Below are 23,952 nucleotides of genomic sequence, written 5' to 3' on the forward strand. Positions count from 1 at the left end.
TTTTAATGCAGACCTGTCACCACAGGTCCCGAGAAGCTCTGCAAAATGGCGCGCGTTGCCGTGTGAGGTCACGCTTCAAAATTATTGTTTTATAGTAACTTAAGATTACCTATATCTATGGTTAGCAATTTATATTATATTCATTACTATAAAGATACCATAAAAAGTAAAGTTTTTTCCATTTCATCAGTTTTAAGGCAGACCTGTCTCCTCAGGTCTCGAGAAGCTCTGCAAAATGGCGCGAGCTGCCGTGTGAGGTCTCGCTTCAAAATTATTGTTTTATAGTAACTTAAGATTAACTCTATCTATGGTTAGCATTTTATATTATACTCTTTACTATAAAGAGAGCATAAAAATTAAAGATTTCCTTCATTTCATCAGTTTTAATGCAGACCTGTCACCACAGGTCCCGAGAAGCTCTACAAAATGGCGCGCGTTGCCGTGTGAGGTCTCGCTTCAAAATTATTGTTTTATATTAACTTAAGATTAACTCTATCTATGGTTAGCAATTTATATTATACTTATTACTATATAAAGGTTATCAAAAGTAAAGTTTTTTCCATTTCATCAGTTTTAGTGCAGACCTGTTACCACAGGTCCCGAGAAGCTCTACAAAATGGCGCGAGCTGCCGTGTGAGGTCTCGCTTCAAAATTATTGTTTTATAGTAACTTAAGATTACCTATATCCATGGTTAGCAATTTATATTATATTCATTACTATAAAGATACCATAAAAAGTAAAGTTTTTTCCATTTCATCAGTTTTAGTGCAGACCTGTCACCTCAGGTCTCGAGAAGCTCTGCAAAATGGCGCGAGCTGCCGTGTGAGGTCTCGCTTCAAAATTATTGTTTTATATTAACTTAAGATTAACTCTATCTATGGTTAGCATTTTATATTATACTCTTTACTATAAAGAGAGCATAAAAATTAAAGATTTCCTTCATTTCATCAGTTTTAATGCAGACCTGTCACCACAGGTCCCGAGAAGCTCTGCAAAATGGCGCGCGTTGCCGTGTGAGGTCTCGCTTCAAAATTATTGTTTTATAGTAACTTAAGATTAACTCTATCTATGGTTGGCATTTTATATTATACTCTTTACTATAAAGAGACCATAAAAATTAAAGTTTTCCTTCATTTCATCAGTTTTAATGCAGACCTGTCACCACAGGTCGCGAGAAGCTCTGCAAAATGGCGCGCGTTGCCGTGTGAGGTCTCGCTTCAAAATTATTGTTTTATGGTAACTTAAGATTAACTCTATCTATGGTTAGCAATTTATATTATACTTATTACTATATAAAGGTTATAAAGAGTAAAGTTTTTTCCATTTCATCAGTTTTAGTGCAGACCTGTCACCTCAGGTCCCGAGAAGCTCTGCAAAATGGCGCGAGCTGCCGTGTGAGGTCTCGCTTCAAAATTATTGTTTTATAGCAACTTAAGATTAATTCTATCCATGCTTAGCAATTTATATTATATTCTTTACTATAAAGAGACCTTAGAAATTAAAGTTTTGCCTCATTTCATCAGTTTTAATGCAGACCTGTCACCTCAGGTCCCGAAGCTCTGCAAAATGGCGCGCATTGCCGTGTGAGGCCTCACTAATTAATCAGTGTTATGTCTAATTTATCTATGTCAACTTATAAGCTTGGACTGAAATGTTTTTAAATTGTATGTACACTTGGTTAATTTATTATGTTGCGAGTAATTAATAATAATATGTAATAATATAGGGCCTAATCTTAATGAGTATAATGATTGTTATTAATACTGATTATGATTACATAAGGCACTACTAGTATCATTGCCTGATCTTGATATTTTCATGTTTCGTGTTACAAAAAAATAAATCAATTGTAAACAATTCGTTCAATGTTCTCCAATAATTCACAATCATTCCATCTTTATTATTATAAGGCGATATAGTTCAACAACTTTTTATAAACGGACAAACATAAATTCTTAAATGAATTCATAACACATCATAGTTTGTTTTTTTGTTTTTGAATAATATATTCAGAAAGCACTACGATATGTTCTTTGTGTTCTTATCGGCTATCATTTGTTCTAAATCCGCGCCTATCATATCTTCTAATCGCCTATCATCGGTTCAGTCATAACGATTTTCATTTTAGCGAATCGACCTGTCACCTGAGGTCCCACGTGTCATGTCAGGTCTTGGGCCCTGACATGACAGGTTCTGGAAACTCTGCAGACAGACCTAAATGTTTCACTTCCGGGTTGACTTGACAGAACTCCGAACTTGGCAATATTTGGTTCAATTGACAGCTTTTGCGTGTAAATAAGTGTGCTTGATCGTAACCAACAGTAAGGTTGGTAATTGTGGTAGTTTACCTTGCCCTGTTAAACAAATGCCACGTTCCGTCGTTCGTTCGTTCTAACAACAACAACAACAACAACAACAACAACTATAGACTTAAGGTACTCGATATCAACTCCTCAGTCCTCGGTCCCGTAATTCAATCAAATTTTATTTGGCAGGTTAAATTATTGCCGACCCGGCATTATTGCGCTGTTAACTCTATCTTACCGGTTGCAGGTTCTGATTGGTGAATCCGCGCCATGCATGCACACAGGTGTGGAAAATTCGTACCGACCCGTACGGATTACTCCGGAAGCTATTCGTACGGACCCGTACGGATTACTCCGGAAGCTATTCGTACGGACCCGTAGGGATTACTCCGGAAGCTATTCGTACGGACCCGTACGGATTACTCCGGAGGCTATTCGTACGGACCCGTACGGATTACTCCGGAAGTTATTCGTACGGACCTGTTCAATTTCAATTTATTCATGTTTATTCATCATAAATCAAAGAGTACGATTGTGAATGAAGGAAAAAACAATACAAATTCCGTATTATTCGTATGGTATATGCTATTCGTATGGACTACTCCGAAAGCTATTCGTCGTAGACATAGAACTATTCAGAACAACGTGACGTAGAACAGACAGCCTTAATATTATGAATATTATACATATGAATTACATTATTTTCAGTTATTCTAATTCTATTCTGACGGACCTCGCTACACGTGAAGAGAATGTCCGTACGGATAACACATAATTCTATCGAAGTGGATATTTTGCCAATGCGGCATTATTTTAGTAAACGCTATTCCACCAATGGCTATATATAATAAGATATATAATAATAGAATATAACAATATCATCATTATATTGGGTGTAGGGTTAGGGTTTCGATAGGGTTAGGGTCAAGAGGGTCCAGAGGCTTAGGTTTAGGGTTGGAGTCCGTTTTTACCCCTAGGGATAGGGTTAGGGTAAGGTGAGGCTATATGTAGTGAAGAATTACGGGTGGTTTTGAGTGAGCCCGGTGGCCCGGAGTCGCGCACCTCTGTGCGCATGCGCGGCGTCAATTAGCCAATCAAAACGCACCATTGGCAAAATAGCGTTAACAGGAATAATGCCGCATTGGCAAAATATCCACTGCCAGAAATGCCTAATTCTATTCTGACGGACCTCGCTACACGTAAATAGAATGTCCGTACGGATAACACATAATTCTATTCTGACGGACCTCGCTACGTGAAGAGAATGTCCGTACGGATAACACATAATTCTATTCTGACCGACCTCGCTACACGTAAATAGAATGTCCGTACGGATAACACATAATTCTATTCTGACGGACCTCGCTACGTAAATAGAATGTCTGTACGGATAACACATAATTCTATTCTGACCGACCTCGCTACACGTAAATAGAATGTCCGTACGGATAACACATAATTCTATTCTGACGGACCTCACTACACGTAAATAGAATGTCCGTACGGATAACACATAATTCTATTCTGACGGACCTCGCTACACGTAAATAGAATGTCCGTACGGATAACACATAATTCTATTCTGACGGACCTCGCTACGTAAATAGAATATCCGTACAGATAACACAATTCTATTCTGACGGACCTCGCTACGTAAATAGAATGTCTGTACAGATAACACATAATTCTATTCTGACGGACCTCGCTACGTGAAGAGAATGTCCGTACGGATAACACATAATTCTATTCTGACGGACCGCGATCAGATTGACAATGTCCTCCGTAGTACGGATCCTTTTTTAAGATAGCAACATTTTTGTGTTTAAATGCAGGTTTTTTATTATAAAGTATCACAAATGAAATAAATCAACAAAAATTTCTACTATTTACAATGATTTATACAACAGCACCAAAGAAATGATTAAAACTACTTAACATGAATAACAATTATTTTTTTCAAGTTTAAAATAGAACATTTTGTATAGCATATACAATAATCAATTTGGGCAGCACCAACTAAATACGTTCGAAAATCTATGCGGTTATAGTACTTAATAATACAATCAATAAAATCAATTAATACATTTACAAAAAAGAATAAAATAGAACAGTAGCATACACATTAATCACACAATCAGTAGGGAGCATTGCACCTTAAAAATCAATTAATTAATACAATTACAAAAAAGAATAAAATAGAACAGTAGCATACACATTAATCACACAATCAGTAGGGAGCATTGCACCTTAAAAATCAATTAATTAATACAATTACAAAAAAGAATAAAATAGAACAGTAGCATACACATTAATCACACAATCAGTAGGGAGCATTGCACCTTAGAAAATCAATTAATTAATACAAATACAAAAAGGAATAAAATAGAACAGTAGCATACACATTAATCACACAATCAGTAGGGAGCATTGCACCTTAAAAATCAATTAATACAATTACAAAAAAGAATAAAATAGAACAGTAGCATATACATTAATCACACAATCAGTAGGGAGCATTGCACCTTAGAAATCAATTAATACAATTACAAAAAAAGAATAAAATAGAACAGTAGCATATACAATAATCAGATGGCGCGGTAGTCTGTCAGTTCTGTACGAATAGCCTCCGGAGTAATCCGTACAGGTCCGTACGAATAGCCACTTTGTTCAAAGAAACTCAGTGGATATTTTACCACATATGGCAGAGTGTTTATTTCCGCCATTTTACCGTACATCATCGTTGATTGGCTGATTTATGCTGCGCATGCGCACTGACTAAGGTGCGCGACTTAGAAAATTCAAGGAAAGTGTGGATAACAGTTAAATTGAGCGGATTGAGCGAGACTCGAATCCGGGCCATTAAGTTACTAGCGCAGCGTCGTACCACTAGACCACCAAGCTCGCTGAAAACCAACCGAATGTTTTAACTAGATATAGACCTGACCTCACCTTAATCCTATCCCTAGGGGGTAAAACGAACCCTAAACCTAACCTAATCCTAACCCACTGGGTCCATTAAACCCTAAACCCATCAGAACCCTAACCCTAAACACAATAAAATGATTTTATTGTTACTTTTATTTTTATTAGTTAATACTATAATATAAAGTAATGATGTACAGTAAAATAGCGGAAGTAAACACTGCGGCATACGGTTAAATATCCACTTCGAAGAAAGAAATTGGAGAACAGAGTTGGAGAGAGCGAATAGAGCAGTATTATCCGAACCTGGTTCGCAGCCAGGCCAGCATATTGCTAGCATAGTGTCTTCCCACTAGCCCACTGAGACAACCTACAATTTTCAAACTGGAATTGCAAAAAAACTTGAGAAATTAAACAAGCCTTTATTATTATCTGTGAGCCCTCCCTATTCCGATAATAGCTTTCAGTAAGATTGGAGCAATTTGAATTTTCTATGGATTTATAAGATGATGTTGTTATTATTTTTTTCAGTATATCCTATTAGGGCCTATATGTATAGAGGTCAGCAAAATAGTGTTAACTGGGATAATGCTACATCAGCAAAATATACATTTCGATTTTATTTTGACTGAACGGCCAATGACAATGGGGCAGATTGATGTCCTGAACCATCTGCTCATGTGTTATTCAAAAATTATTTTTCATTGGGCTTTGAGGCCTTTTTATAATATAGCTTATCATTGAGTAGTATTTTGCTTTAAACCCTCAAATCAAAAGAATGTTAATTTTCCAGACTAAATAACTGACTCATGCCCGTACCAAATAATGGTGGCAACATGAGCCAAGGGGTAGGAATCAAAGAACATGGGCCACTTCTACGCAAAGGAAGCTCGTCTAAGCGGCCACTCAAAGAAAAGATTGTTCAAATATATGAAGCATTGTTTAAGGTATGAAATTTTTTTCTCATGGTCCTATACACTAGGTGTGACTGATTTTAAATCTTCGTTTTATTTAATGCCCATGTATATTTTATTCATTTTGTCTAGGGTGAAGATCCTTCTGATGGAAATGTTAACTTCTGGGATGAACTGTTCCTCTTGAGGGTGATTGATTCGTCTGAAATTCTCTCTTGTTCAGATGAAATCTTCATAAATGTTTCACCATGATGTTTCTATTTTAGGTGAATTCACAATATATCGAGTCTGAATTTGAGAAATTGGACGGTGCACAATTGATCACATTGAAGGTAATTGATTGTTCCAATCTGATCATTTGGCATATGTAGGCCTAACGTATAGGCCTATATAACCAGTAATAGTGGTAAATGCCAATCAAAATCATCTTAGTAAATACATTTGTAATTGGTAACATATAGTTAAAAAAGGAAATTACACAAATTGAACTAACTAACTTATTTATTGTTATTCCAGGACAATATTAATGTATTATTTTTTCACTGTGTCAAAATATTCAAGACAGATCATCCTATTAGGATTGTAAATGCTGCTCAGGTAAATATTTCACGAGTTGAGGGGTTGTATGTTTTCCAAACAGCTAGTGAATCGTCATTACAGGGTTAATGGTTTTGACGGTAGAATTCTTTTGGTTCATTGGTTTTTATTGGCCTCTCTCTTTATGGGGCCTACTTAATCAACTCAAGGTGTAACTTGTAGTACAAGATTTATGTTTTTTATAGACGATATGCTCCCTGATTCGTGGAATCTTTAGCAAACGGCTGGGAAACTATGGATTTGATGTTATTAACATACTTATTGGATTCGAAGCAGCTGAAGGGCAGATGCAGGTACGGTGTATTCATTATTTCTCATTTATCTGAAAAAAAGTAGTTGTAGTACAGTGTATGGACTACACCTACCTTGAAATAAGTGGGACCTGTTTTTATCAAAATTCGGTGATAATTGAAAATGGACAATTATAGAAGTACAGTTCTAGGAATTGTTCTTTTGGTCTAAGTTATGAAGACTTGCCCCTCCCCCAATTTGTGTTACAACCATAAGCCATTTTACTACGCCATGCGACCACGGTGCTGTTAACTACCTTCTGTGTCATATACCTCTTGTAAGATCAGATCATGTAACCCTATATTCTTCCAGTAGTCTAGATTGTCATCATGCAGGAAATTTCTTCCTTTGATGCCAAATAACACGTAAAAGAGACTAAGTTTCTTGGTAGATATTATAAAAAGTTCATAGCAGTAATAGTGCCTTAAGACCAAACCAATAACATGACTTAATTACAAAAAAGTTCTGAGAAATATCCATTGATCTATTTTCCCAAGTTCAATCACAAGTTAGAATTATACGAAAGGACTTAGAGCTATATACTGACTACGACATAGAAATCAATGTATATAGCAGGGGTGTACTGTCGCAGGAGTTGTGTGTCGTTCACGCATGATCACATTATTCAGATAATCTACGGAGGTGCAAGAGAACTTCATCATTAAAATAGCTGCCAGAGACTGGAGGATTTTTACGAGAATTGGATTTTTGTAGTCGCTAAATCGATCGCGAAAATCGAATGCTCATTAAAATGCCTTGGAACTCAATAGATTGAAGAAAGTGGGTATTCGGGGATAGATGGATTTTCATGAAACTTGGTGTGAGACACCTGTCTGAGAGTCCATCTTAAGTATTTTGAAACTTGTATATCTTGTATATATATATATATATATATATTTGAGCAGCTGAAAAAGTATCGCAGGAAAAGTATATGAATGTTGTTTTATCTTTCAGAGTCTCATAGAAAGTTTGCACAGGTTTCTTACTGGAGATTTTCCGCCAAGTTTGAAGACCGTGTCATTTCAGTTGCTGCTTGTTCTAGTGACGGTAATTGATCTAAATCATTTGTTGAAGCATTTCAAATGTTGGAGAGGTGGACTTGATTATGAATACATATTGATTATTTTTAATTTTTGGACATGTGACTAGCCAGATCCTTCTTTTTGATAGCCAGTGTAGCCTGATATAGGTAGATAAATCATAAGAAGCTATTGCAGTAAATTCAATCATGTTTGATTCAGATCATTTAGTACCAATAGATTATGTATCATATTTTATGAACACTTGTGTATAGGTGGAACATAGATAATGTGTAGGTTTGATCAGAATTCTGATTTAGCTGATTGGATTTATGAGGGTGCACTGTATGACCAGAGAGTACCAATTTTCCTCCAGTATCAAGCTGTTTACTATAAGGCTAACCTCTTCTCACCAGGGGAAATGGTTTACACACAAGAAGTACTTAATCTATATACCATTTGTGCATAATAATTTTAAATGGTTACCGCTTTTCCGTTTTCTTACAAATTTTCTGGCAGTAATTAAATTCTCATTTACCAATGATTTTTTCGTGTACAATTCAATTGCCACAACTTCATCGAGGAAATCGAGATGATTCGAATACGATATTAGTGAATACGTGTTAAACTCTTTTTCATTAGGCTACTGTCAACGTTAGTCAGAACACGTTGTTGGAATATGTGATGATGAACAGTGCATTCGAAGCAATTATCCAACTATTAGCGAGTCCGATGAGTCGGCAGAATCATGGTCACGATGCTGTTCTATTACTGACACTTCTGGTTCAATACAGAAAATACGAGGTATCTACTTAGACATCTATCTGTATATTCATGAAAACGTTCATGTTGAACCAGCTGTGCAAAAGATTAACAAGGATCATTTTCATGATCAATCCTAATTCATATGCAAATAATGTAAATGCAATTGATTAATATATCCTTGTTTGTTTCTCCGTAGTCGGCAAATCCGTACATAGTCAAATTATCCATACTCGATGATGAACTAGCATTGAATGTAAGTTGCCTTATTTCTAACCCTTTTGTATGCAATTTCCATCATTGCGAGATGTATTAGGTTTCCCCAATATATTCATCAGAGGCATTGAATATTGAAATGTTTAGATTATTGAGCATTTCAAAACATCTCCCAAGTGGGCATATTGTCCCAGGCCCTATATTCCACTGGTTACATAAAACAATGGTTATTTTTCAGGGATATGCTCAAGTTGTTTCTACAGCATTGACAGAGTTTAATCGGTAAGCAGTACAGAATTAATATTATGTCAACAAATATTCTATATGTAAATTTGGTTATGAGGTTGAGTTACTGTAATACTGTGTGTTTGATATGAGAAGGATATTTCCCTAGCATATTTAAATCAATGAAATTATATTTCAAAATTATTTGATAAACAGACAGCACTGTACTTGAAAAAAAGATTCATATGGATATCCATACAAGATATTCTTCAATTGATATCAGAGATGCTAGTTTTCCGGAAATATCCGGAATTCCGGAAATTTAGGATCGCCGATGTCAATTCCGGAAATTGGGTGAGAATTCCTCGCGGCGACCAGTAATGGCACGGACCGTAAAAGCGTTCATTTGCTTGTACTCGTCGTCGCTTCTGTGTTATTTTATCTTGGTCTCTGTTTCCGAGGACGTTCTGCTACAATGTATATACGTGTGCTTGTTGTGGTATCTGTGCGTGCGTAGGCGGAGCGCCACTGTTGTGACGCCATTTCCAATTAATAGTCAAATCTTTACGCGCCGTTGTACATCGTCCCGCTGACGGCCAACAATGTGAAGATGCACGTGGTAATAATTAAGATTATATTTAATAAATATCATCTCAATTATTAGCACGTGCGTGCTATGTCCTGAGGCACGCAGCTTTGTAACTTTCTTTTTACCTGCAGCTGTCAAGCGGGACGGTCTGCAAAATGAGCACGCACGGAAAGATTGTCAGTCGGGAGTCGGCCGATATAAAGGCAATTGACAGCGGTATAAAAAATAAATTTAACTGGCACTGGCTAGAGTGTAAGGACAGTAACGGGGACTACTTATCGAACTACATTCGTAAGTTAGACTTAGCTGGCGTGGCGTACTGCGTCGTTTGTAAAGACCAGGTCAAATACGGTAGTGGCGAGAAAAAAGATATTCTTCGTCACCCGGATAGCGCGCGGCATAAGAAGGCAGCGAGGGGTGTGAAGCACAACGAATGCCTGCCGTCATATTTTCAGATGGAAGATGCCGATCGTGACACTGCCGCTAGTACATCGACACAAGGAAAAGTATCCGTTCCGTATGGTGCTGCTCCGCATATTGAAAATGTAGTAACAGTTACCGAGACCACCCAGATCGCTCTAGAACGCATCTCCGGCAGTGCAAAAACGCAAAATTTTGTCTGGGGGAGGGCCTCCAGACCCCCTTTCTAAATTCCGGAATTTTGGTACTTTGGCCCTAGCATCTCTGTGATATGCACAGTTTTGTTGAATAGATTTAATGGAGGGTATACATTGCCTTGGATGCGTGTCGGGTCCGTGTAGGGTGATAAGCATTCGTGTGGAGGCATGGCATTCCCCTACAGCAGTTTCCTATTCCGATTCAGCATTCATACAATTAAGTGTAGAATCTGTAATCATAAGTTTTATGGGTTTTGTTGTTTCCCAGCATTTTCTTAAGTAAATGTATATTCGAAAAGACCGTAAATCAATACCTCCCACGGTATTTATGAACGTGGGTATAGTCAATCTCTAGCTGACTATAGAAGCTACATTTTTTTGGACCTATGATTAGCTAAACCCAGGTCAGTCAGTCTGTCTGAAAAGATCATTAATTCTGTAAAATAATTATTAGATTGGCTAAAATCTGTGATCAAGCTTGTACTACTATTAGATAGGAATTCAAAAAATTAAGCTGCCAATGACCAATTGAGCTTTTATTAGGGGATGGGCTTAGTGGAATATTATCAATTGTGAATGGAAACCACAATCAGTTTACTGAATCACAGATTCATCGATTTTGTTAAGTATTGGTTAATTGCTTTTCGCTTTCAGACATTATCAAATCAAAACTGAGGAACCGCAAGGAGGATTTTTCTCAACCTTGACCAATATGGTCAGTGTACTATTTTCAGTGTTGACATTGAATGGTCGTAAATTTTTCTCAGTATTTTAAATATTTTTGGTTTTGAATTTTTCTAGATGAGCAGTATTCTAGTAGCTGAAGAAAGAAGAGTGGCAGCAGTTAGGTATGTAAATGAATACATGAGTATATCTGGCTATTCCCAACTTTGGGGTGGTGTTCCTTGAGTTGCATTCAATTTTTCAATATGGTTCTTTTTCAATGAATGCCCAGTAAATATGGCCCAGAAAATATCTAAATAACAAAATGGAACTGAAAGTTAGAAGAAATGGACTTACTTACGTAAAACCACCTCTACAAGTCCATATAGTTCAACTAATATGTTAACTGTTGATTAACTAGACCAATGGCGACTAATATTTGACGTTTTCCTGACAATTTCGTATAATTTAAGGTACTATGATATCTCATAACTAGATAATCACTACCTGAAAATTTCAGTGTATGAATGTATTAAAGGGAACATTTAAGTAGATATAAATTAAAGTAGATGTAATTGAGATTTATCCAAACTTACAAAACCCTCATCATTTCATCTTGGAGATACTATCAGCAACCCACATTTAATGATTTAATCTTTTCTTCCAGGGCAAATGATTCAATTTTATTGGCATTGTATGAAGCTGTGCATTTAAACCGAAACTTCATAACTACATTAACTCATGTAAGTAAATGATAGCAACTAATGGTAGATACCTTGTAATCATCATTTATGGAAATTTCTTCAAGACATGTTTGATTTGTGACTTGAGAGTTTATCTTCAAATTTTGTATTTACCGTTAGAAATTTTTTTTAGAATTGTCCCTTATCTATGTGCTGGAAAATTGTGAATTAATTCAATTGATTTTATTTAATGTGAAAAAGATTTTTTCATCATAGGCTCACACTCCATCAACACCTGCAACACCTCCTGACAGTCCTACATCTCCTCGGCCACCAAATATTGAAGGTACGTGAAGGCCCTTTATACCAAAGATTCGATCGTCCAACCAAGGAATCCTGTGCAGTTCCAATGTGCTTGTGCTTCTTGTTGGTATTATTACCCCCAGCCTACATTTCTGAACATCACTCATCTATACTACATATGGTATACATGTGTAAGTTGCTACCATTTATCAGTCCAGGTAACCACTAGCCTTTGTGTTGAGGGAAGCGATGAGGAAAAGTGTCTTGCTCGAGGTCACTGTGTCATGCTGCAGGATTCAAACTCATCTGGCATGTTTGAATAGAATGCAGGGATGAGAATTCCCCGCGGATCCGCGGGCGGTATTGAAAAATATCAATTTTCCAAATAGTCAAAAAATGATGTAAAAGTATAGGGGGTGATGATCTCACTCAATTGGTTCAGGTGAACCGTAAAAGCGTTCAGTGCCTGTTTTACTTATCGTCGCATATCGCATTTCAATGCATATTCATTGCAACACTGATTTTGTATCTACTACGATGAGTGTGTATGTATTTTATCGATCTGTTGCAGACATGCGCGCACGGCAGCAGTAGTAATGGCCTACTTACGCCTTCAGATATTATACACTACTGGGTGATGATTTTTAGTGAGCATTCATCGGAGCATTTTAACTGCAATAATTCAGGGCTTGACCCGTAATGCATGAGATGCTGAATGTCATCGAATGAGGATGTGCCACATTGGAACTTGCCATTACCTTCCAAAATATAATAGTCGTTCATGGGTTCAAGATCGCTCTAAGTGGTCGGAAAACGCTTTTGATTTCTAAAATTTTCTTGGGGATGACCCCCCAAGATAGCTTTGCGCCTTTGGCGCTCGTGAGTGCTGACTGCGTAGCTGGTTCGCGTTTGTAACTCAAGAAAAAACTGTGGATTTTATAGGTCGGCGTTCTCATCTCTTAGAATGTTGTAACTACTACTGCTACTTGCCCATGCCACTTCAGGATGCTCTTATATTTAATTTCCTATCATTTAACCTCAGTCAAAATGATAATCTTGACTGGCACAGAGCTTTGTACTCCACCTGAGAAATCAATGTAAACTGGAGCCTGAAAACTAACTTACATCATAGAAAAGTTCATCATATATTTCGCACAAATTGGAACTCAAAAAATGTAGTTAAGTTTTTGGCTTATTCATATTGATGAGTTAATTGGGCTGTTATTTGTTGCAGGAGTTCAAAATATTGATCCAACTGAGGTGACTGAACCAACGAGCCAACCTACGAATCTTTTAGTCACATTTCTCGAGTATACATCAATAGTTATGCAAGACACTAAAGACGAAACTCGTTACAACAATGCAAAACTGTGTATGATCATTTTAACATGTATCTCTGAGGATCAGTATGCCAATTCATTGATGCACGATATCAACATGAACTTTCGAGTTCCTATTCACAGACTGGTAAGTAGACTCAATGTCGTCCCTTATGATTTGTATGCATTTTGCCTAGAAATGTATAGCACTGATAATCACATGTGGTATATAGCATGAATTAACACATCTGATCCGAGTATATTTGTGGTAGCATTTTGATTGCTGCATGCAAGGCAGAGCTGAGTAGAAAGCTAGCTACAAATAGCGTTTCCCAATTGTTGACTGCTGAGCCTGATTAGTTTAAGTAATTTGCATTTTCCTCCTTGTTTGTAATGCTGCTTTCAAATGGGAACAGACAATATTCAGTTAAAATTTTATGGGCCTTTTTCATGTATTGTGAAGTTACTTCAACAATCCTAACTGCTTTTACTTCACCAGATACAATGTAATCCTATACTGCTCAAAATAATCCTAAATAAAAACTACATTTTGAATTGATATATTTCATATACGTGGGAACTGAACCAAGATTGTAATTTCGGTATGCAGGATCTACATGATAACAGCTTCATTATCGGCATGTCATTGTTAGCAACTTATCATATGTTCTTGCAGCCAATGAGACACAGAAAAGCTACAGTAGACCGGAGGCCTCCATCAAGACCATTAGCTTGTGCACTTTTGGGTATGTCCTTTTTCATACATTTAGGTTGTGGATAATTCAAAATTCAAATCCCAATTATGATAGCCATACCACCATAGGGATGAATCTGAAGTAGAATTGTTACAAAACTCCTGAATCTGTTGCGGATTTTCTGTGGTGATTGATCTTACACGGATATTGTGTATCTTCTAGACTCATTTTCCCCTATAATCTGGACGCTGATGTTACACAATAAAATGTTAGTAGTGTCCCTGGAGCCCTAGTGTCAAATTTTATAACACACATGTACAGCTTTATTTAATCAAACATTTCTCATTTTAGATTTGATGGTGGAATTCATCATGAGTCACATGATGAAAAACTTTCCGTTAGAGCTCTACAGGTAATAACAAATTTAGAATTAAACTCCGATTCATTTTAGAAAGTCAATTTAACTCCTATTTGTATGTATTGATGAAATGTCTGAGACAACAGTATTCTGGTGGTCATCTTATTCAAATCATTTACTTGGTGGAATAACTGTTATAACACTTCTATATCCTAGCACTTTTTGAAAAATCTTAGCTTTCGTACATCTAACCTTTGATTAATTAATCATTCAAATCTCACATCTTACATGATGGAATTACCAGCATAAGATATTAAGTTCAAATTCATTTTTCACAAATGATGATATACCAAGGGGCATGTATTTGATTGTTGGTTTGATTTTGCTACTGTAAAGGGTTTTCTCTTTGTTTTAATGATTGTAGGAAATGTTTGGGTATAACACATCGTGTGTTGTGTTACCAAAAGAGATGTAGAGTAAGATTGCAGTACGCATGGAAAGAACTTTGGACTGGTATGTATCATATGTATCTGATCATTATCTGATTATTGTGTATCATGCACAGCATTGATTGCGTCTTTTCTAAATTGATCAATTCCAGGTTTCAAGTTAGAATGGACTAAGTAGTGATAGTGTGAATGCAGCTAATTTGTTTCATATTTTGGGTTGATGCACGAACTGTAGTTTTATCCATTTAAGCCTCGTGAAAATCAAAAATTTTTTTTTTGTATGGATTCTATTTTTCATAAAAGTACATTGTAGTTAGATATTTATCATCTTTTTAGGTCGATAAATTGTATGATTTATTTACAGTGATGATGAATCTATTGAAATTTTTAATGTCGAATGAAACGCATCTCATGAAGAAGCACAACATATTCCCTATTGCTTCCCAGGTAAGTTATTTTGGTCATAAAAACCATCACAGTATATCCACATCTAAATTCCTGATGGCTATTTACAATCCAGTCATTTTTAGTAAACAGTATATTTGACATCACAGAGTCTAAACCATCACCATCCATCTATCTTATGAGTAATTGCTTAGCTGGTATGAAAGCAGTGTTGTAGTGTTTTTGTTCTATGTTGAGCCTTATTTTTATCCTACTAAGTGTGGGAGCGGATAAGAGGCAGATCCTTGAAAATGATGCCTTAAGGAAGACCGGTATAATGTTGTTTTTTGTAGGTTGTGAATATATTCAATTTGTTCATCACATATGGTGATACATTTTTACCTAGTCCAAATAGTTATGATGAGCTTTACTATGAAATAATCCGGATGCATCAGGTATTCGACAACTTGTATTCCATGGGTAAGTTCTTACTTGTACTCGATCAATGAATCATCATGGTTTTTTTCAGCCAGCAGTACCTTTGTTCCATCTTTGTTCTCTTCCTCTTGGACTTATTTATAATCAGTTTAAGTAAAGGGCATTTGCACTTTCCTCCAGCTTTTCGATGTTGTCGGCAAAGATATACATTCCCACTTAAATCGCCAAGCTCGATAACCAAACCATATTGGCTCAATAGAATTACTTATCATCAAAACAGGTCCAAAGGGAAATTAAGGTTCTCAGTGATAGTACGGCCTGGGTCAAACTCGAGCCAGTTGCAGATGGTGAACAGCGCACCATACGGCTCGAAATATAATCGTTGAACTGATACAGATAAAAATAGACTGACAGGAAAGTCTCTGTCTTATCATCTGGGTCATGGCACCTCACTTCCCACAGGTCGTTATTTTTCACAGTTAATGAGGGTATTTGCTTACATAGTAAGTGCTAATACACAAACATATTTTACTACTGTTTGACTGAGTAGAATCAGGGAAGTAATGAGATTACACTTCCCTGGTAGAATCATGAGAACAGACCATCGAAACACATCAACGCAATACTAGCGACAAAATCAAGATACCTTTCATTTTCATCGTCACAATAAATAAGACATTGAATCGACATATAATAATTAATGATAACAATTTGATAGTTTTGATTTGATTTATCAAGTTCATCTATTATCAAATGATTCATATCATCGAAATTATATAAACGATTTTATTCTGTTTAGAACCGATATCAACCATAGCGAGTATAAATTAATTTTGGTTAAACAATTTCTAGTTATATGAATAAAAAACTAACCCGATTCAGTTTATTAATATGATATTCAAGTCTTTTGGCATCACTTTTCGTGTGATCGCGTCTCGATAAAAAACAAGTGACTTGTGAAATTTGCAGAATCGACGAAGCTTCTTCAGAAATGTTTCTAGCTATCGTATCAACTCTGGCCACGAGGATTAGGACCCCTTGCAACTTAAGGTGGTGTTCGAATCGCCGAAATAAATGTAAAATATAAATTTGCAATTGAAATGGTAGAACGATCAGACTAATGAAACTAAATACGACGTAATTATTGATGGTTTAACTGGAGTTATGTTGCTACGCTGGAATTTACGCCAAAGTAAGTGACGATTCTGCCAGTTCGATAAAATATTAGACGAACAGGTAACAGAATAACATTCTAATCCGCAAACGAGGAATTCAACGTGCTTTAAAACGATAAATAATTTCACTATAGCGGTAAAAATGTCCCATCATTAAATTTTATTCATCAGTATATTCAACTGCCACGATTTGGTAATTCAGCGAAAGTTCAAACACCCACTTGGAAATAGTGCAGGCCACATCCTACCAGCGCGGTAGTTTGTGTATAATGTTTACAGGAACACATCTGGCTCTCACCAGTTTCACACAGTACCATAATGACGATTCAAAAAAACTTTTTTCATGTATCTTTGAAATCATTTTGATCATATTATTTTTCTAAGTTATATTTCACTGATTCCATGGATGTTTTTTCATAAAAATTCCTCCAGTAATAACGGATTTGAACATAAAATCTGTATTTTCAATATATTCAATTTTTGTTCAATTTCGATGAAATTTTGACACAACATTGCTGATAAGAAACCTAGATGATATTGAAATATTCAGTTTCATACAACTTTTAGGTAAAAAGTTTTCTGACCCCCAAAGTATGCACTAGAGAGCGGCACCTGTTTGGTTTTTGGTGTTATGACTCTAGGTTACTGTGTGAAGTTTGTTGCACCGCTTTTGTCCCGGTACTAGTAGAGTATTTCCAGGCAGTTTCGCGCGACCTACCGTATGTAGGCCAGCTCTCGGTGACATTTCTCTCCCTGCAACCAGTAAATTTCACGTCATTGATACGGATATAGCCGAGTCGAAAAAGCGATGAAATCACCAAAATTACTAATATAGCGGGATTTTATACGAATAAGATTTCAACTCTTCCATTTCTTCAAGATTTCCATCTTAATGTAGAAAAAAACCGGGAATTCATAAACCAATTATCTGTTCAGTTATGGTTCTGTCAGTGCAAAAATAGCCCATTTCGAGGCTAAAGTACTGAATTAATCATTCCAACCTATATATTTTTCCAGGATCTTTTAGAATAGTGTAGGTTGGAGCATTGGAAACATAAATCAACTCGTGAACTTTGATAGGAAAATCCCGCTTTTTTTTTTCTGAGCGACAGAAGTTTTCAGGATAGATTTGTGTAGCGCAAATGATGATCTTTCTGAAAACAAATTACATACACAGATAGCCCAAAATCTTCTTCTTTGAATAAAGCAAGAATTAAAAGAATCGGATGAATAATGACGAAGTTATGACCATTTTGAATAGACAAGCTGCGCTCTGCATCGCACTATACATTGACCCGCGCCGTACTATCACTGAGTTTTTGATCCCGGAATCTTATTTCACACACAGACCAAATCTTTATAGATACAACATTTTTGTGTAAATCTGACATTGTTTCCCCTGTTCAGCCACTGAGCCTCATGCTACAATTATTAGAGTGGGGACATCCATTTAGAACATTCAAAAGTGATAATTAGGTGCATACCGTTATGCAGAGCCATGTTCCCTGTATGCATTTGTATGCATTTTCACAGACCCCCTATCGTGCGAACGTACAAAATGGATGGTCCCTATTAGATTGAGATCATCTATTCTTCCTATTGATATGGTAATTTTCTCAATTTAGCCCTTAGGTATACAACTACAGATACCGATGCAAAAGAATCGGCTGCAAAACTTACAAGTCATCTCGTTAATGTGAGGTAAGATGACTGAATGTATGTACTTAGCATGACCGATTACTCATTGTGATTACTTTCGTGAAACTTAAAGAATGGTTAATATTCAATTGTATGTTTAATTGTTTCATAATCTAATATACAACTACATCCTAAGCTTGTCTTTTCTATTTCAGAGCAATTATCAACCATTTCACCCCTAAAGTTGATTCATGGGCTACAGCAAATCATTTATCTTCACTGACTGAAGATCAGGTGAGAAAATTCAGTAATTTATGTCCCCTGTCGCTCTGCAGAGTTTTTTTATGAGCAGGATTAAGTCTGAACCAGTCGATGGAGTCTTTTGAAATTTTATGGCATGATGTTGGATAATGTCGGGAAGAAGTTATTGATTTTGGAGGTTCCACCTTTCAAAATGACCAGCAAACATCCGCATAATAGGTTGCAGTCTGAACCAGTTGATGGAATCTTATGAAATATTGAAATATATTATGCATGATTGTCGGATCATACATTAAAGGACCCTATTGATGGGTAAGGTTTCACCTTTCAAGAAGATGGCCAACTGACCGCCAGCTTCATTCTTTAAACTACCGGTAGTACACACAATACAGGCTGAACCAGTGGATGTAATCTTTAGAATTTTATGACATGATGTCCAATCATGTAGGGAAGAATTTGGGGTTTGGCTGGCAGCCATCTTTTTTCTTTAAAATTGCTATTTAAGCAAACATCCTTTTCGAAAGGTTTGGTATATGTATATGTATACTCCTAAGGGAAGCAACATAAAATATATTGGGTCCATCCAAAATAAAATGGCTGTCAAAAAGGTCATTTTAGAACACATCACTTCTCATGGATTTGGGATTGCCCAGTGTATTGTTAAGACCACCAGGAGTTAAATATTGAAATGTATGAATTATTTCAATATTGGTACCTGTGCATACCTTCTAATCAAAATCAACTGCAAAGTTGTAGATCATGACGCTCTCTATGATTGTTATGTTTTCAAGATCATTGGCATTGAATTTTGAAATTGACAGATTATTGAATATCATTTATATCACTTGCATAGTGGGTATAGAATCCCTGGACCCCTTGTTTGTATATAGCGACATGGGCATAATGCATTTTGCTTGTTTGTCATAGCATATCATTTATTACTCGCTGTGCTGGTATTTTGTGAATACAGTCAACCCCCGATATACCGCCCTCATCGGTGCAGAACGATTTTGGCGTTTTAGAGAGTATGGCAGTATATCGGGAGTGTTTTACTATGTAATTGTATTGAGATGTACATCGAGAAAACCTGGCGGTAGACGGGGGTGGCGGTAAATGGGAGGACGGTATATCGGGGGTTGACTGTAATTGCCATTTTTGTAACTTAGGTGCTAGAGGTTGTTAGAACCAACTATGATACATTGACCTTAAAACTACAAGAAAACCTTGATCAGTTTGAAAGATACAGCGAAAAACCAAAAGAATCATCTTTTTTCACAACCCTGGTATGTATACTGTTATAAGCTTGTTATATTTTCAATAAATATTTCTCATGATTTAACATGTTTAATTCTGTGTTTGTATTTCAGGTGAGGTCAATTATCGGTGGTGTTCAAAAAACGCTCAATGTTCACTGTATGGATCATGTGGATATCTTAAAGGAGTTTTCAACAATTTCATGATTGAAGTCAATTTTTATGATGAATCTACGGGAGACTTATGATAATCAATGGTGTAATTGATTGTGAAAGGAAATGTACAGTGAAAAGTGTGAATGCAGTTCTAATTCACATATATGCATGTTAGATGTTTACTGAAGAATTCAACCATTTTATTTCTATTCTGAATTCACAAAATTTACCGTAAATGGCAGTATTTACATTTAAATACATGTAAAATACTTTAAGAGAAAATCAGACAACTCGCCCATTAGCGGCTTACATACATTTCAGCCAGTGCACCCTAGAGCCATGATCTGAGCCAACAGATCAAAATAAGCTTGTGGAAATGCATCAGTTAGAGATACATTTAATTGATGACTTATGTTTCTAGTTGTGGAATATATTGGAACTTGTGTGGTTGTTTTACCTTTTAGCGATAGCTCTAGTGATCACTAGGCTTTAAAAAGAATTTTGATCTGTTAATTCCAGGGCCGTCAGAAGGTATAAACTATCGGTATGGCCATCCCCAACCGTACCTAATAAGGAGAAGCGCGTAGCCAATTTTGAAAAATTGACTTATGATACGCAATCTCATCTTCACCCGTCAAAGGATTCGAACCCACTATGCTAAAGCTGTTCGCCGAACCCCTTGACCTCACGAGTCGTTGGAGTCGTTACTAGCCGACCAAAATCCGGTCGTACCAATCACAGCGCCTGTAACAAACAACATTAGGCTTCTGTTGGTTTTCCCGTTAATTGGACCAATCAGCGAACGTTTTACCGAACAAGGAAGTATTTCGCAATTCGATAAATGACGTCATACGCAACAGCGCCAGTAATGAAATCACGCGTCGTGAGGCCAGGGGGCTGGTGGAAGCGAGGGCGGGAGCGATACCGGACCACTGGCAAGCGAGGATGGCGCATTCTGGGAGCATTTCAGAATGCATTTTAATGGTCAATTTTGTTTCGTTTCCATCAAGCCCCAATAGCGGTGTCCCGTGCACCGTAAATTTTCGAGGACAAAATTTGCCAGTTCTATAGCCACACATCAAGAGTATTAATTGTCATGGCCGCCATCGGCATTGTGGCGATTTGTTGGGGAGATACTTGAAGGTGGTTAAAATTATAAGGTTGCTACACATGATTTAGACATCTATATACACAAAACCGGCTTTTTAATATCGTAATGAAATTTGGTCATCTGCTGTTCAATTTCCATGTAAGTTTTCGCGCAATAATAGCATGACCACCGCGTGGGCCACCTTTGGTTATCTGAGTTAGTCGACTATAGTCAAACTAAATGAAACCGAATGTCCGTTAGTCGGAACTATATTCGGGAAATAGTTCGAAAATCAAGGCATTCATTTATTAGTTCCGAGCACTAGTCGACCAGATACGAAAACTGAAATTGGCCGTAGCTTTTTACTAGACTGGTACCCGGTATATTTGTTAGACGGATCCCGGTGTACAACATCATGATGCAGCGGCGTCGATGATGTCATCAACAATGACAACGGCACTGGGCCCAGCCTATGTTTACACAGAAAACAAAAACAACATAGATAGACCTGTGGTCGTCGGCGTGACAAATTTTATTACACAAATTTTGAAACATAATTGGCAAAATTATTGGTCCGGCCATGGCTGTACTGGCTGAACCGGTTCCGCCGGCCCTGTATTCAGATTTAGTTTTTATAGCATTGTTGTTTTGGGAGCGTGCAATGTGGCTACGTATTTCATTAATTCTTTTCATATGGTGTCTGTCACAAATCTTTCTTCATGGAAACTAAACACTCAGAAATGTGGGAATGCTCTGTAGATGTTGCTCAATAAGTTCTTGAAAAAACTTGTCTTGTTAGAATTTTAAAATGTTGGCATGTGTACATAGCTTATTCAAATACATATTTCCTTGTCAAATATAATTTCTGTCATGTGTGTAACTGTTTTCTGTTTTTAGCCTATGGCAGGGTATTATGGGTACTGGCACTCCACCAGGGGCAGATTAGGGTAAATGATGACTGTACACCAAAAATAGAAATTTCATCATTTACTGCCGAAAGGGCATTTTCCATTCATGCCCTTTTCTGCCATTTTCAACGGCTTTTTCATTAAATGCTGGACTGCAGACTGTACTGCAGACCCAATTTTGCGGATGTGGAGAATTTTTAGCGCATTTAAAAAACCCAGACTATTGCATGTGCCCCAACAACTCTGCATTATTCGTTGTGAGAATCAGTTGATTTCCATTAATATTTGAACTTTATGGTTAGTGTCAAAAACTGAAAATTATCAAACAAGTCATTGGAAAGATCAGGGATTCGTTTTAGAGTCTATGGATAGATGTAAGATTCATTTTTGAAATGCTTAACAACCTGTCAACTTCAATATTCAACGCCCCCTGGTGAAGGACCAATCACCTTGAAAGTCATCACAATCAGATCATGTCATGGGCTACAATTTTGCAAATTATTGTTGTAAACATATAGTATGCCTAGGTACCGGTACGCATGATATGCCTTTTTCATGGTTTATTTGATGATTTGAAAATAATTTCAAATGGTAGGCTTGGAAACATTGCTTAAGTCGATTTATTTCATAAGATGTTGCTCATTTTCTCTGATTCAAATCAGTCAAAGAAGACTTTCTGGCAATCCCTCGCAAGGGGAGATCGGCACAACGTTCAAATCGAGACACCATCCATAAAATTTGAACCATTGCAGTAAATTCTTTTTCACACAGTTGATACATCTGTTAGGAAACTTAATTTCGAAATTTTCTTAAGTGATTTTCTCCAGAAGTAAATTGAACAGAAACAAACAAGAAAAGGATTTATTAAAAACAGAAAAAAATTACAGATTTTCGAGTAGAATATTCGAAAGGAGTACCGGTATAGACCTTCCAGTATTTTGCCCATATATCGTATCGTATCGTATCCGTTTGGTACTCTGGTCTCTTAGACCTTGACCTCTCCTAGCGTAAATAAAAATCTCTACTGCAGCTTCGGTTGGTGCGCAGTTTTATAAATTCGTAAATCGATGCTCTGTCCCCTTACTAGTCCGCTTACTATTCCGTTTCCGCTAGCGTTTTTATAACACAATTCTAAAAAGTTTCATATATACACACGTAACATATGTTCAGAGTTTAATCCTTATAGGAATACAGCTTCGGGTGCGTACCGGTACTCCAATGTCTGTCAAGCCTGACCTTAAGGCTGGCTTATGTCGACAAGCAACGCGACGCCTACCGACGCAACTGGGTTTATCGCCGATTAGCGGCAACTAGCGGCCTACGAGAGGCCGCCAGTTGCTCCTCAATCGGTTCGACATAAGCCGGCTTGTGACGGCAACGCGACGCCTACCGACTTGTCGCAAGCCGTATCCGGCTAGTTGCCCATGTTCTACTTCGGCCTACGGTAGGCGGGCAGTTGCTTTCGATCGTAGCCGACATAAGCTCATCTGCGACGCGACGGAACTGAGCGCAGGGGCCCAGCCAATGAGAGACCGCATATACATAGTACAAATTATCACCACTAGTTAGCGTCATTCGTAATTAGTCATAAACTTTCAAATTCAAGTAGTTCAAAACGTACACCAAACCTTCAGCACGGCAGAGGACTGGACCTGAGATCTAGAAGCGAAATTGGTAGAATTATGGTGTGAGCGGCCATCTTTATAGATGTCGCTAGCAC

At 37.0% G+C, this 23,952-nt stretch overlaps 1 protein-coding gene across 1 annotated transcript; it reads left to right on the forward strand.

Annotated features, from left to right (window-relative positions):
• The first annotated feature begins 2,208 nt into the window (after positions 1 to 2,208).
• Positions 2,209 to 22,822, forward strand: LOC141898699 (armadillo-like helical domain-containing protein 3). Its single transcript, XM_074784744.1, has 24 exons — positions 2,209 to 2,327; positions 6,023 to 6,176; positions 6,276 to 6,332; positions 6,410 to 6,475; positions 6,660 to 6,740; positions 6,926 to 7,033; positions 7,986 to 8,078; positions 8,693 to 8,854; positions 9,012 to 9,068; positions 9,267 to 9,310; positions 11,114 to 11,174; positions 11,261 to 11,307; positions 11,790 to 11,865; positions 12,082 to 12,151; positions 13,343 to 13,575; positions 14,104 to 14,173; positions 14,474 to 14,534; positions 14,905 to 14,993; positions 15,294 to 15,376; positions 15,667 to 15,793; positions 18,552 to 18,627; positions 18,780 to 18,858; positions 19,992 to 20,108; positions 20,193 to 22,822. The coding sequence occupies exons 2-24, from the start codon at positions 6,039 to 6,041 to the stop codon at positions 20,283 to 20,285; spliced, it is 2,088 nt and encodes a 695-aa protein (XP_074640845.1). The 5' UTR covers positions 2,209 to 2,327; positions 6,023 to 6,038; the 3' UTR covers positions 20,286 to 22,822.
• Positions 22,823 to 23,952: the final 1,130 nt, after the last annotated feature.

The sequence above is a fragment of the Tubulanus polymorphus genome, chromosome 2 (genome assembly GCF_964204645.1).
Source record: "Tubulanus polymorphus chromosome 2, tnTubPoly1.2, whole genome shotgun sequence".
NCBI classification, from domain to species: domain Eukaryota; kingdom Metazoa; phylum Nemertea; class Palaeonemertea; order Tubulaniformes; family Tubulanidae; genus Tubulanus; species Tubulanus polymorphus.

Coding starts and splice junctions, on each gene's coding strand:
- LOC141898699 (XM_074784744.1), top strand. CDS start 6,039: ATGCCCGTACCAAATAATGGTGGCAACATGAGCCAAGGGGTAGGAATC. Junction 6,333..6,409: donor ATGAACTGTTCCTCTTGAGG/GTGATTGATTCG, acceptor TTTCTATTTTAG/GTGAATTCACAATATATCGA. Junction 6,741..6,925: donor GGATTGTAAATGCTGCTCAG/GTAAATATTTCA, acceptor TGTTTTTTATAG/ACGATATGCTCCCTGATTCG.